This window comes from Zingiber officinale, chromosome 1B (genome assembly GCF_018446385.1).
Source record: "Zingiber officinale cultivar Zhangliang chromosome 1B, Zo_v1.1, whole genome shotgun sequence".
Taxonomy (NCBI): Eukaryota; Viridiplantae; Streptophyta; class Magnoliopsida; order Zingiberales; family Zingiberaceae; genus Zingiber; species Zingiber officinale.
This window is the reverse complement of record NC_055986.1, coordinates 97958071-97972432: the sequence shown is the minus strand read 5'-3', so window position 1 is coordinate 97972432 and position 14362 is coordinate 97958071. Positions and strand designations below refer to the sequence as shown.

The following is a 14362-nucleotide window of genomic DNA, read 5'->3' as shown; positions in this document are numbered from 1 at the left end:
TGCATTTTAAAGGATGTGCTGATGCAATCCAATTTTTGTTGTTATATTTGAGTGTAAAAAGCGTATAAAAGCAACAGTTCTTGAACTTGAAATACAAAATTTATACATCAAGGACCACTCACTCATCTGTTGAACTCTCTTTTTCCTTGGATTGTTTCTGAATTTGTTTCCTTATTATTCACTAAATCATAGAAGAAGAAAAACAGATTTTAGAAAATCCATGAAATAATTTAAATCATTATTTAAGACTGAATAACCCGTGTTTAGAATAATCAATGATAAAAGCATGATGACTAAGTAGCTCACAAATCTTTTAAAAAGTATTCTTGGTTTTTCATTGAGCTACAGGCAAATATTAACTTCATTAAAATGCTGTAAAGATTCTTCTTGTCTCTCCAAATCTAAATGCACACATGCATAATTAAGTAGACACAAGGAATCAAGATGAGCAATCATACTAAAACAGTGATTATTAAAACTCAAATCTGATCTTAGATTATGTTATCTTCTGATGGATGGAAGTCAAGTTTTCATTCTATCCTCCAAAAATGTTTGTTCTTTGATTTACTGATGTTAATTATATTTGACGACTTCATGTTATGAAGGATATTACTTATAGAGCACAAATATCACAAGAAAACATATGTTTTAATAATTTTCATAATTCTGATTGTCTTGTGGTCCATCTTTGACTTGCACACTACATTACAACATCAAGATCAGGGGTGGTCAAATTATACTTGCAATGAATGATTCAAGCAATTATAATACATTGATCAAAGCACAAAAGAAAGCAATGCTTTCCTTGCCAATATTTGGAACCACTAAAACATAGTACATGACAAATAGCATGCATAAGCATATCATGAAACATGAGTAATTTCCACTATGCACATCTTATGCAAGTTATTTTATGTAGGTGCATAGATTCTAACAATTTGAGCAACCTATTAGCTGACGAGTAATAAACTTATAAAATTGTTTTCTCGCAAGCAAGAAGCTAAGAATTAGTACATCAAATTGTATGCACTACATAGTAGATTGGTTAAGTTAATATCTATTAGAATAAAATGAAGTGCTCATCAACAACTCTGGTTGCATTTCAGACAGAACTTAGCATAGATCTATCACCTATATCATTATCATATGATTTATCCTAGAGGCTTCAATTTGTAAATCCACAACAATGCTATGTTCAGTTCTGGTTGCTCTGTAAATTATCCATAGCAGATCATATGTAACAACTATCTAAGCTGATGAAGCATACTTTCTGAACTGTCATAAAAAATTTGCAATGCTATAGAAATGAATGATAACAACTTATCATGAATTAATGGTCAAAGATCAAAAATAGAAATGAACCGTGAATTACAAAGAATTTTGAAAATCCTAACAAAAAAAAGAATTGCACTAGATAAAGAACCATCAATTTTGGCAGCATTCAACCAAATTACACAAATATAAAAAGGAAAGAAAGTATTAAAAGACGTTTAAGCACATTTAGATCATCGAGCCAGCCCACACCAAAACGTAGCAAAATTTTATTCCTGTAAAATAAGTAAATCCCAAATCCATTTTCTTCTTGTCCAACTGATAGAAAGCTTATGTTATTTGCTTTCCTCTTATCAAAACATGTACTTCGAACGCTTAGATCCAGTGGGATAGTCCGTAATAACTCTTTCTCAATTAGATCCATCGGAGAAAAATAATAGCATTCTCAACCCAGAAAACATCCAATCTCACTTAGCACAAGAAGAATCTTCGAGATTAGGAGAGTTCTTTGCAACAAAACCTAGAGTTTTTAGAATTACAACAGTAAACCAAAGAATCAAGTATCTAAACCAATTAAGACGAAAACGAACCATCACGAAGGGGAAGGGAAGCGATTCATGCGTTGGCTGGAGAAGGGCACCCTGAATCTGCTGCACCTTCTTCCTCTCTTCAGGCTCACGGATCTTTTGCATCTGGAGCATCCGCTCCATGACGAGCTCGTACTCGCACTTCTCGTAGACGTGGCGCTCGTTCTCGCACTTCCATGGCAGGAAGAACTCAGCGATGCGGCACTTGTTGAGAGGAATAAGGAGATGGGCGCACTAGTCGCGGTAGGGAGTGGGGACCCTGTTCTCCTCCTCCATCTCCTGCTGCGTCGCGATCATCGGCTTCGAAGATCCCAGCTTCACCTGTTCCGCCATTGCTCGACCAATCGTTCTCAATCCGCCTCTCTCCGTATCCCCCTTCTATCGATCGAATTTCTCACCCTGGAGACCGCAGTGCCGTTTCTATATCCGCCAACAGCGGTCGTGATCGAATCGAACCCTTTCGGGTTTCTCTTCATCTTACTACAAGTGATGAGGAGCGCTCGCCTTCATAATTGCCTTATGTATGAACGATTGGAGCCAACTTAGTTACATTTAAATTTATTTATTAAAATTTTTATTGATTTTAAGTCTAACTTAAATTTTATTGTTAAGTATTAAAAAAAAAATATGTGACAACCACCATACCACTCACGTGCCACCCCGTACCTCTTTTATTTCTCCCTTTCTTTTCTCCTCTTCCCCCACAACTTCTCTTTCTCTTAGTCCTTCTCTTTTCTGTTTCTCTTCAACGACATAAGAGAGATCACAGTAGCCCCTCTTCTTCTCCAGCACGAGTCCTTCTTCTCCTTCCTCTTCACCAACAAGCAAGAGGAACGCGAGCAACATCCCCTCCCTTCCCTCTCTTTCTCTTCTTCCTTGTTCTCCTGCATCTGGTCAGCACCACTGGAGCTCGCTGGAGCTTGCTGTTAAAGGAAGGGAAGGAATCCTAGCTGTTGCCCTCTTTTGGCAACAAGAGCAGCAAGTTGTTACTCTCTCTTTTCCAACCAATCACAACTACTGTCGGAGCTCCACCGGAGCTAGCTGAGGTCTCGCCGAACTCGCCGAGGCTACTAGTAAAGAGAGAAAGATCATCCATTTCTGTGTTCTTTTATTTTCAGCCCTCCCTTCTTCTCCGATAGCTTCAACAGCAGCACCCTAGATGTTTCCTTTCTTTTTCCTAGCAAATAGCCACTCTTGTTGTCTTTGCTTCTTGGCAGCAACCATCGAAGCTCGCTGCAACTTGCTGGAGTTGCCAACAAAGAGAGGAAGATAACCCTAATTGCTACCCTCATTTCCAGCAGCCACAATAATCTTTAGAAGGTATACTTTATGCCTTGTATTAATCAATATGTAGTTAGGACTTAGGAGGGCTATCTAGATTAGAATAGTGGTTTCTTTTAGGAATGTGAAGTGGTATGAGCTAGCGGATCAAAATAATTCACCGATTTCGAATGATAGACAATATTTAGATTTTAGGTCATTATTCTTATTAGATAGTATTTTGATTATTTGAATTATGTTTGGTATTATGTTTGTGGACACGAGCTCGAGTAGAGCACGGTGACCTGCCGACACTCGAAGATTTTGCTGTATATAAAGTGAGTACATCTATCTTTGACTCCTATATTTATCCTTGTGCATGAATAAAGATGTAAAATACCGAAAATAGGCGAATATTAATAAGGAAATTTTTCGGAATTTTTGGGAATTTTTCGGAGCTCGTATGAACGAGTTTACGGGGATAAAAACAGGACCTCGGGAAGGCCTATTTGGGCTACCCTATCTTAAAGAGGAAATGTTTATTTTCTTTAACTCATTTCCTTTTTCTTTTAATTTATTTTATTTTGATTTATTTCCTCTTCTTCGCCCCGTGTCTCACCCGAGCTCCCTCACGCGATCTCCCTCTTCGCGCCCGACTCTTTCCCCGTGCCCTAACCGGCGCCGCACGAGCGGTTCCTCCTCCCCGAGTGCACAAAACCCCTCGGCCACTTCTTCTTCTTGCTTCTTCTCACCACTGCCCGAAGCTTCTTCATCTTCCTTGACTCCGAATTGGCGCCGACTCCTCCTCCCCTTTGGGCTCTCGACACCGCCGATCCCTTGCCGCTGCCCTAGCGCCGATGCCTCATCCGAGCCTCTACTTGGTTGTGCTCTAGATCCCTCCAGCCGGCTGCCGCCGATCCAACTCGAGTCTGTATTCTACAGGTTCGAACAAGGGCATGTGGTGGTGCCCTAGACCTCTATCTTTAGTGAGTTTATCCTCTATGACCAGTTTGATCTCAGATCGGCACAGTTGAGGATATATTGATTTCTAATTGGGCTCTTTTCTCCAGCACTGACTTAGGGTTTTGGCAGTGGGCTGATAGAAGAGCATCCCAGCCACTGCTGCTTGCTACCATCGTCGGAGAAGAAGGACAGGTGATGGTTTTGTTAACTACAACAGTGATGTAGAATTTTTGTATGCTGCTGTAAAGATTTCCTATTTGATAGATTTGGAAATTTTGGTCCAATTGCCAGTGGACAGTGGTGTGAAGTTGTTGGATTTCCGACTACCACAGCACTGAACGCCTGGTTGTTTTCTTGATTTACATCTTGATCTGATCAGTGTAAATGTTCCAACAAGTGAGTTTTTGTTTTGTAGATCATGTGTATTAGATCCTGTTAGATGATTAGGTACATGATGAATTAGGAAGGGTTAATGTTATATGATTAGAGTTTTTACCCTAAATTAGTTTAGGGGATTTTATTTAGCTATTCAATGAGTTGTAGCTAAATAAAAATAAAATATATATTTATTGGTGACACAGGACTTTGACGCGAGATGAGTATCTCGGAGTCAGATTTGGACCATTTCTTATTAGAGACGGGTACTTTTGACTTATGTCATTTGATATGCATAGTAATGAATTTAACAACTAGCAAAGATTATGTTTCTTATTTGTTTCGGTTAGTCACTACCCGATACCTGTTACATGTTTGGTTGTTTGTTTGTTTTGCATCTCATGTTATGGCTTATCTGATTATACATGATTAGGGGTAGTGATATAACCATGTTTCACCATGTTCAGGACCTAGGTGTGATACCTTATCTGATCTGTGTACCCTCGATATGATTTATTGACTATGATGCACATCATATATGTATATAGACTGGTTCAGTATGTTACCATGCTTAGTGTCATGCACCATTTGCATGATTGCATGCTGTGTGATAGATTGCTCCATTATTGTCGAGCACATCACCAGTTTCATCTCTGTTCGGTGCTCCGTTGTTGACGCTCATGGGTAGCGTGACGCAGTGTGGTAGCACGTCAGTTTGCTCTTCCGGTGCTCCGTTGGTCCACTCATGGGTAGTGTGACGTAGCGTGTAGCACGTTAGGGGCCCCTCCCCGTCATTGTGTACCGAGAGATGAGAGCATTGCGCTCCCCCATTTATGATTTGGGGTAGGAGTATGTGTGTACTCCGACAGCATCCCGTCCTCTCAGTCACTCATCAGGAGTAGTGATGCAGAGTGCACGGTCGTCACAGCCCTACCCACTTGGTCCCACTTTTGTTGTGAGTTGGCTGACTGGCGTCAGGGGTGACCATGACATTAGCATCATATGCATGATGCATTTGTTGATTGTGTTTCTGTTTGCTGCATTTATATGCTGCATATTGTTTAGATGCCTGTGTTTGACATGCATACAGGATTTCTATACCACTCGGACTGTTTGTCCTTATACTCAGGTCCTGGTTAGTACAGTTTTTCTCCTGTTTACTTCAGTTGCATTTTTATCTTTCTTATATCAGGAGATTGTATGCATGATTAGTGCTAGATGTTAATTCCTTACTATATATATCAGTTGTACCTGCTGAGCGTTGGACTCACCCCGCCTCCATTGTTGATATTTTTCAGGTTGATGCTGTCAAGAGAGAGTTCTAGTTGATAGTCCCCTGCAGACCACGAAAAAAATGTTGGATGATCTTTTAGTTTTATTGTTTAGAGTATGTCCGACTTATTCTGGTTTTGATACTATGGATTTTTGATACTATGGATCTGGTATGAATGTATGTGTTGATGGTTTTGGTGTTTGGATATGTTTTACTACATGCCCGCCTGGATGGCAGAAGACGTAAGTTGATCTTATTATCGGATTTGAGCTTTACGAGTATAGTTGAGTAGGGTTGTTTTTGAGTCCTCCTATTTCTGTTTCAGTTTGTTATCTATTAAACTGTGTGGAATGTCTGTGTGTTATATTTTGTTTCTGTTATTATTCCAGCCGCATGTGGCTGAGGTATATGAGATGTAGGAAGTTTCAGATTGTCTGCTGTACAGGGGAGATGCTGTCGAAATTTCTTCGGACAGGGACTCCTCCGGGGCGTGACAAAAGAACTAATGAAATTATATATATTTGTATAATTGTTTTCAAAAGGAAATTAAAATGATATTACAATTAGCGAAATAGGTTAAAATAATAAAAATCATGGAGGGCAAATAATTGATATTATTTCTTGTTCATATATGGGTTCATACTGAGATTAATATTGTAAAAGTTGTTTTAAAAATTAAATGAATATTCTGAATTACTCTTTTGTTAATACCTGTCTTTTTAACTTGTTTAACCTTTCATACTCTATGTTTTTAATGATCTACCTATTGATACTTGTAGTTTTTATCTGTGAACCCTAGGATGATAAATTAACATACTTGATACAAAAAATGTTAACTTGATTAACCATTTGTTATGAAAAGAGAATAATTATGATAAATGAATAAAATGGAATCCTTAAAGTGAAATAATAAAGATTAATGAAAAATTAAAAAGTGAAGACTATGAGTCTAGCTTTATACCAGAGCTTTATATTAGAGTATTGGACTGCCCATATATTATTGTAGTAGCGCGGTGGTCGCAGTCCAGAGTACCTGACCGTACACCCGAGGCGTGGTGGCGTGATGTAGCCATCGGTCAGTGTTTATTATGTCTTCCACCGGTGAAAGTTGATAGCTCATACGTCAGATGACGTATGCGACAGATTTATACTCTGAGGAGGCTTTTCGCTTATACATATGACATTACACTATGATGATATTAGCTCCAGTAATTCACTTTTTAGTTGATCTATCAGATTTATCCATGTTGGTATTATACCATAGATGACATGTGCGACTATTGATTAAATAAATAAAATTTGAGAATTTATCTTAATTGATGATAATATATGAAGATGAATTTTAATTCTAACAAATAAATGTTAGATGATCATAAATATACAATTATGTATATTATCTGAAAACTTAAAGAAGAAATAAAAATTGAAATAATAAATGATACCTCTTTAATTTCTTAAACAAGATTAAATTTATCCACATCTTTCATAATTACCCACTTAGTCATTTGACTAACTTTCTACATTCCTTGGCCTCTAATTTTGCAGGCACAAGGATCCTTTTGATATTGTGGTTGATTTTAGACTTCCATAGAGTTGTTCCTCAGAGATCTCTACGTGCTGATTTTTCTGGTTTGTCTTATTACTTGTGTTTCGATGTATTTACATTTTGTAATTTTATTTCAAATGTCGTTTATCTATATAGTCTTATAGTCTACGAAAACTATATATATATATATATATATATATATATATATAGTTTTCTTTGTTATTCTGTTTTGATAGTTCTAGGATTTCTTTTTATTATATCGTCACCGAGAATTAGACCTCGGGATGTGACATTTATTCATAAATATTATTTAAACTTTTAATCGAATTTTATACTTTTTTATTTATTTATAAATTACTTTATTTTTATTTTAATATATGAATACTATATTTAAAAGAATAAAAATTTATTTATATTATTCATGAATATTATATATATATATATATATATATATATATATATATATATATATATATATATATATATATATATATATATATATATTAATAAAATATTCATGAATATTTCAAATAATATTCATGAACATTATTTTCAAATATTATTCATGAGTATTATTAAGGAATCAAATCCACTAGTATTCAAATTTATTTATTTTATATATTTTTTATAATTAAAGGAATATAGTTTTATTAAACTAAAAATTAAATTTATTTAGGAACATCTCATTCATTTACAACACTAATGCCTTGAGCCTTGTGAATCTTGTTTCTCCTCTGCAGCCCGTTCAAGAGTCTCTCCATGCACAAGCTCTGGGACATCATCATCATCTTCACCTTTAGCAGCAGCACCAGCAGCATCAGGTGCTTGCTTCTGCAAGTGCTCTGCAAGCCTCCCCAAGTTCTCTAACTTATCAGGGCCTGGGAGGATCAGAAATAGCATCGTTTAACAGCTACAAGTAAGCCAATGAATTCATCTTGCTCTCAAGCTAAACACCATTTTTCTCTAGTAAATGTCTAAAAACAAACGTGTATATATAGACCTTTTATATCTATCTAAAATGTTAAGGCAAATCTAATGGCCAGAACAATTATCAAATAAAAGAGAGAACAAAAATTGATTCTGTAATATGACATTGAAGGTGCTGGTTATTTTCATGAGGCATATAAAAGGTTTACAGAACCCGCTGAAGAAGCTTATAACTAGTGACATTATTCTGAATAGATGAGAGTGTGATACGTGAGCACATTACTGGTACTTAATAAAAATACAATTGGTGCATTTCACATAGAAGTTAGCCATGGCATGCATATCAAAGATATGACTTACCTAACTGGTTGATGACTGTAGGAAGCAAGTACTCAAGTTCTGAAAACAGAAAATTCATAAAGTTACACGCCATATAGAATTTTTCAAAAGACAAATTGTGGGCAGACATCAAATTGAGCTAAACGGATGGTGCTTGAACATTATCTTTTTATCCTGAACTTTACAACCAAAAAATTGTGAGGTCACAGGTGAAACATCTGTATAAAGTACTGGCTACTAATAATCTACTTCATGTCACAACTAAATTTCCTTGGCCTATTTTTTTACCTTGATTTATGAATGCAGTTTCCTACTCTCGCAATATAATTAATATGAGAGGGAAAAGATATGTACTTTTAGTCTGAGGAGAACCGCTAACCACCCATGTATTGGCTGCAATAGAAGCTTGCACTAAAAAGAAACAAAAGGAGTTGAATGTCAGAATATAACTTTATTACTCACAGTACCTGATTATTGACTTGCCTCAATCAATGAGCATCTTTTTTTACCTTTGGGATTCAGAAACTGGATGACAACATCATCTTTAAAGATGTTGACTTCTTCTATGGCAGGTATAGTATTTACCCCAATTCTTCTCAGTGAGCTCTGAAGTTTTTTGTCATGTGTAGTAGGGCTCTTATGAACTGCCTTCTTCTTCCTAGATTGGATTTTAGAAGTAAAATAATTGGTGAAAACTAGACAAATAATGCCAACTCAGGAGTCTGTGAACAACATCAGCAGAAACAACAGAATCATACAATTTCAGCACCGTGTCATGCTTATAAGATGAGTTCAAACTACTTTTACTCAATTAATCCTCTTTCACAAGGCTCATTGCCTTGTGAAAAACCGAGTTAAACCTTAAAACAAGAATAAAAAATATAACAATGCCTAAATTGATGATATACCTTACTGATAGGCAATGCCATTGCAAAAGAATGTTTCTTTCAGCCGAGAACAATTAGGTGTATCTTTAAGCCTCCAATAGATGATAAACGAGGGGAAAAAAGTTGAGATGGAGTTAACATGTTTAAATGGGATCAATAGATTATATATAGTGAAAAGAAATTGATGTATCAGAGTCAAAGGTGTAAGAGGTAGAGTAAGATAAAGTAAAATATTAGCCAATGTAATAAAAAAATGGCTTCATTGATCTAAATATTACTAATGATATTGATGCAAAAGAAAACTACATAATCAAGCTAAATATCTTTCTAAATTGAAACAATGAGTCATGATATGCCAATCAGCCCAAAGAAAATGATACTCCAGAATATCTAATATATCTAATAGAACCTGCGCATACTGCCTTTCCCACCAGTGCGGACAACACCAGCCATCTTGATAAGCTTCTCACGATTCATCTGCTAGAACAATAAAGTTTAGAATGCAGTATCAAAGGTTGTGCTAATATTTTGATCAATCAAACCAGGAACCAGTGACAAAGAGAATAGATTAGATTAGAAAAAACTGTGTAGCAACAATAATATGACAGGAGAATAAAAGGCACTGTAGATAGAAACTATCATGGAAATTCACATAAACAAATGATATTCAGAGGAAAGGAATTGATTAGAAATGATTGTTCTAGATGTATTCCTTAAATAATGTTTGAGAGGTTTGTAATAACCTTTGAAATCACCTCTATCTAACTTATTTGCCGGTCGTTGTGCTAGGATGAGAAATGTGCTTTGAGAAATAGAACGGTTCAAAATTCCCTTTCAAAGTATCAGAAGCAATTGGGATAGTAGTAGGTGAACTATATAGGCCGTTGTCAACTTGCTATCTACTTTATTATTAATTTTCTAGGTAAACAACCGATTTAGCATGAATGACATTTTTTTACTAGATTATTATGACATGTCATAGTTTTTATAACCAATATTAAGTTTTGGCATCATATAATTCAAGAAAAATAACTATCCAATCAAGTGCAAGCTAGGTTAGGTTTCAACTTATTTTATTTTTTATGATTTTTGTTTTTTTATTAGAATCAGTACTAAATTTTATTCCGAAAATTAAATTCATACATGTTTGTGTAAATTACGGCGACAAAACATTTTTAGTCTTTTAGAAATTATTGTACTTGAATATCTGTTTGGGTTCACTCAATTAATTTCTTTTAATGTGCCGAACACCCTTCGTAGTAGTAGTTACCCTGCCAAATATCATAAGGGAAATGCTTTCACGTAGAATATTGATCCTCATTTCAAAATAATAATCAACCATATAATATCCTGGTCCTCTATGAAGATCACAGATTGACAAATGCAGCTCACACAGATTTAGTGCCGTCACCAATTTTCAAAATCTGGTTAACACCACCAAGCGACATAAAACTACCATGCAATCTTCTCGAAGGGAACATAAATCCCAAATTTTTATGCTTCAAAACCACATTCTGTAACCAAATCACTAAACGTAGGAACAATTGGCAAGTGAGGCAGCCTAATCTCAAATTAATCGTACCAAGGGGAAAGAAGGATCCAGGAATCAATTTAATCCATGAGCATCGACTAAACATTGTACAGAGAAAAAATAGTTACCGGAGGAAGGGCTTACAGTCGATTGGAGGCGGCAGCGAGACGACAATGTCCTTATAGTGCGGCGCGAAGCTAAGAAGTGAGGGAGGGTTAATGGAAAGAAGACTCGAAGTCTCACGAGTGTTTGGGACTAATTTCACACAATGGATCAAACGGCCTAACAACGACCCAACCTAATTTTGAAAGACTAGATGCGAAACAAATAATTTAAAAGAGAATTTCAAATATATTTATGAAATTTCTAAATCGATACCCTACACACTTACGGTGGGCGACACCCATGGGCAATTGAATGCACTTTCGGGCACCCCACGCATTCAGTCGCCCATGGTGGGTATGCACATGCATGTGCGGTATCAAACCTCTATACACACAAGAATGATACCCTGCACCATCTTACCTAAGCGATGGTGGATGACATCTAACGTGAATGATCTGACATGGCTAAAATCAATTTTTTTAATCTCTTATCTACATGCAACTCTCTTCTCTCTCCTACATGCAAGGTGGTGCTGGTGTTTACAAACCAACACCAAGATGGAGCTGGTCTTTAAAAAAAAGTAGATCCGTCACCTTAACAACCCCTTAGTATTACCCTACGGATATGAAAGGAGATAAATGCAAGTACACAGGCGTTAGGCGCATGATGGGTAAATCTCAAATCGTTAGTTTTTGAAAATCAACCCTTGGCCATTATGACAGAGATATCATACTCTCACCATCTGTGCTACGCCCTACGGGTTGGAGCTGGTCTTTAAATATCAGCACCACATTGGTGCTGATTTGCATAAATCAGCACCAACTACTGGTGCTGGTTTGCACCACATTGGTGTTGGTTTGCATAAACTAACATCAACTACTGTTGCTGGTTTGCACACGTTATTGTTGATTTACGCAAACCAGCACCATGTTGGTACTGGCTGGTGCTGGTCTTTAAAAATTAGCACCATATTAGTGCTAGCTTCAAACCAGCACGGGTGCTGGTCTTTACTGGTGCTGGTATTTAAAGACCAACACCACCACAGTGCTGGTTTATACAAACCCGCACCACCTTGCATGCAAGAGAGAGAAAAGAGTTGCATGAAGATGAGAGAGGGAAATAAAAAAAATCAATTTTGGCCGCGTTAGATCATCCACGTTGAATGTCGCTCATCGTCATTCAGGCATGATTGTGCAATATATATATATAGAAACGATATCCTAGGCGACTTATCTTACACGATCGTGAGCAACTAATCCCTAGAGCTAAAACCCTAAATAGCTAAACTCAAAGCTAAGAAAAAGGTTGGAGGCTGCACAGGCACGCACAGCGCAACGCGCAGCATAATAATAACGTGTATATATAGAGAGAGATGAAGTTTTGCTAGCTTGTACATCTCATGGTGCACACCTTATGAGCATCATGTGTAATTTTATTTATTTTTATAATTTTTTTTCTTTTAGAACTTCGGGTTTAGAGGTTATGGTATAGTATTTAGTTTAAAGAAAGTGAAAATAATAATAATAATAATAATAAATTCATTATTCATTCCATTTCTTTCTTTTCAATATAAGGATAAAGAAAGCCTGGATCTATTAATTTAGATGAAAATTAAGTGGATTGGATTGAATGAATCAATCAATGAGGGATAGGTTGAGTCAATCAATTTGATTAGTCCAACTAAAATAGTATATATAACTGGGCTCTCTTATGTAGGCGGTGGTGGGACCTCCTACCGACACAAAAATGCCCTGGAAAAGCATTGTTCCAGTCTTCTACTTTGCTATCTTATATAAGTAGCAAACTAGTAACAATTTGTATACTCCAACTCTAGCTATTCTTAACTCCTGAAGGTTCCAACTTACATCAGATATTATAGGAAGGTTTTCTGCCTTAGGTTCCCACAAAAAGAAGTTTACCCCTGGATAAAATATGCAATAGAAAGGCCTAAAGACTTTTAACTAGCCCATTACACGAAAACTAAATAGTGTCTCAATCTAGAATTATGAAAATAGGAGAAGCAAGGATTCAAACATCCATCTCTGAATGCTCAAGCTAACCTTTACAGTTTAGCCCAAAACATAAGTTAGCAGGAAATTTTATAACTAATCGGTTCACACCATCATGGTTTAACACAAATCAACAACTAAATTTGGACACTTGGTATAATCACCATTCAATATAAGTTAGTAAATTGATTCCCATAAAAGAAATTCTAAACCTGGCTAATCATGATTCATTCACATTGAGTAGAAACACACTGAGATTAGAAGTAATGAAGCTTTGATGGGGAATCACAATTGCACTTGGTAGTAGAAACTACAAAGATTAGCAAAATAAGATAACTGTAATTTACCTGAATAGCAGGGGGAAGAATAGACTGGAAAAGATTATCATCAATAGACATAGCCAATGAAGCCACCTGACTAATAATGCCTGGGTTGACACTCATGCTGTTTAAAAAGGAAATTTCCCTTTAAAAAAAATTGTCTTAAAAACTATAGACTGTACTTAGAAAACTTATAAGTAGATCATACCTTGTCAAAATGTTGTCTATGTTTTCTCTGACATGATAAAATAGGTTTATGTTATCTTGTACCTGAAATGTTTCAGCGAGACTTGAAATGACACTAAAAATTACTTGACAAAATACTTTCAGAAAGTTAATCACTGTCTATTTAAAAATATTTGTGCCCTCCACAAAATTCTTAGCAAAAAGTTAATAAAAGAACAAAGCCATTGGCCAAACAGAATTAAAGAAACACCCTTAACAAATGATTTGAGAATATAATTCAGAGATTATACATAAAACTATAAGATACTGTTTAGTGCTTACAGAAGATACTTATGATACAACACAAAAATTGAAACGAGAAATAAAATTAACTATGATGCGTTCAAACTAAAAAACATAGGACTCACAGACTGTTATGTTTGGTTTTGCTGTGTCCTATTTTGGCTTTGATTATGTGATGAAGTTGCCATGGTGTGCAAAAAATTTATGATAATTAGAACTGTGACAAATACCATGGCAGATGGATCGACAAGCCACACAATGGGAAGGTTGAAGGTGCTTTTGTAACATTCAAGTTTCGACTATTGGTCAACCAAGAACATTGACAATGGATGGCAAGATTTAGATGAACCTGTATCACTGGCACATTTGACAGCATAACTGTAAGGAAGGTCCAACAAAATAGGAGATATTCTGTACAAAAAGTCAATGATGCACTATACAGATATGAAAGAGAAGCATAGATTATAATACTTATCAAATTGCATAATGTCCCATTATTA

At 36.0% G+C, this 14362-nt stretch overlaps 1 protein-coding gene, 1 long non-coding RNA gene and 1 pseudogene across 7 annotated transcripts; 1 reads left to right on the top strand and 2 right to left on the bottom strand.

Annotated features, from left to right (window-relative positions):
- Nucleotides 1-122: 122 nt before the first annotated feature.
- LOC121980421 lies at nucleotides 123-2250 on the bottom strand (annotated as a pseudogene).
- Nucleotides 2251-2568: 318 nt separating this feature from the next.
- On the top strand, nucleotides 2569-8150 carry LOC121970129. Of its 6 annotated transcripts, none has more exons than XR_006108857.1 (4): nucleotides 2569-3179; nucleotides 5756-5844; nucleotides 7276-7359; nucleotides 8017-8150. It is a non-coding gene; the product is annotated as an uncharacterized LOC121970129 (long non-coding RNA). The 6 variants fall into 6 exon arrangements; XR_006108853.1 differs by having other exon boundaries at nucleotides 2569-4274; XR_006108855.1 differs by lacking the exons at nucleotides 7276-7359; nucleotides 8017-8150 and adding an exon at nucleotides 4190-4274 and having other exon boundaries at nucleotides 2569-4105; nucleotides 5756-5937.
- Nucleotides 7870-10257, bottom strand: LOC121970120 (basic transcription factor 3-like). The gene is made up of 6 exons (XM_042520597.1): nucleotides 10173-10257; nucleotides 9839-9906; nucleotides 9052-9200; nucleotides 8897-8953; nucleotides 8564-8602; nucleotides 7870-8154 (listed from the first exon to the last, which is right to left on the bottom strand). Exons 2-6 carry the CDS (start codon nucleotides 9904-9906, stop codon nucleotides 7976-7978), a joined length of 492 nt encoding a protein of 163 aa, XP_042376531.1. The 5' UTR covers nucleotides 10173-10257; the 3' UTR covers nucleotides 7870-7975.
- Nucleotides 10258-14362: the final 4105 nt, after the last annotated feature.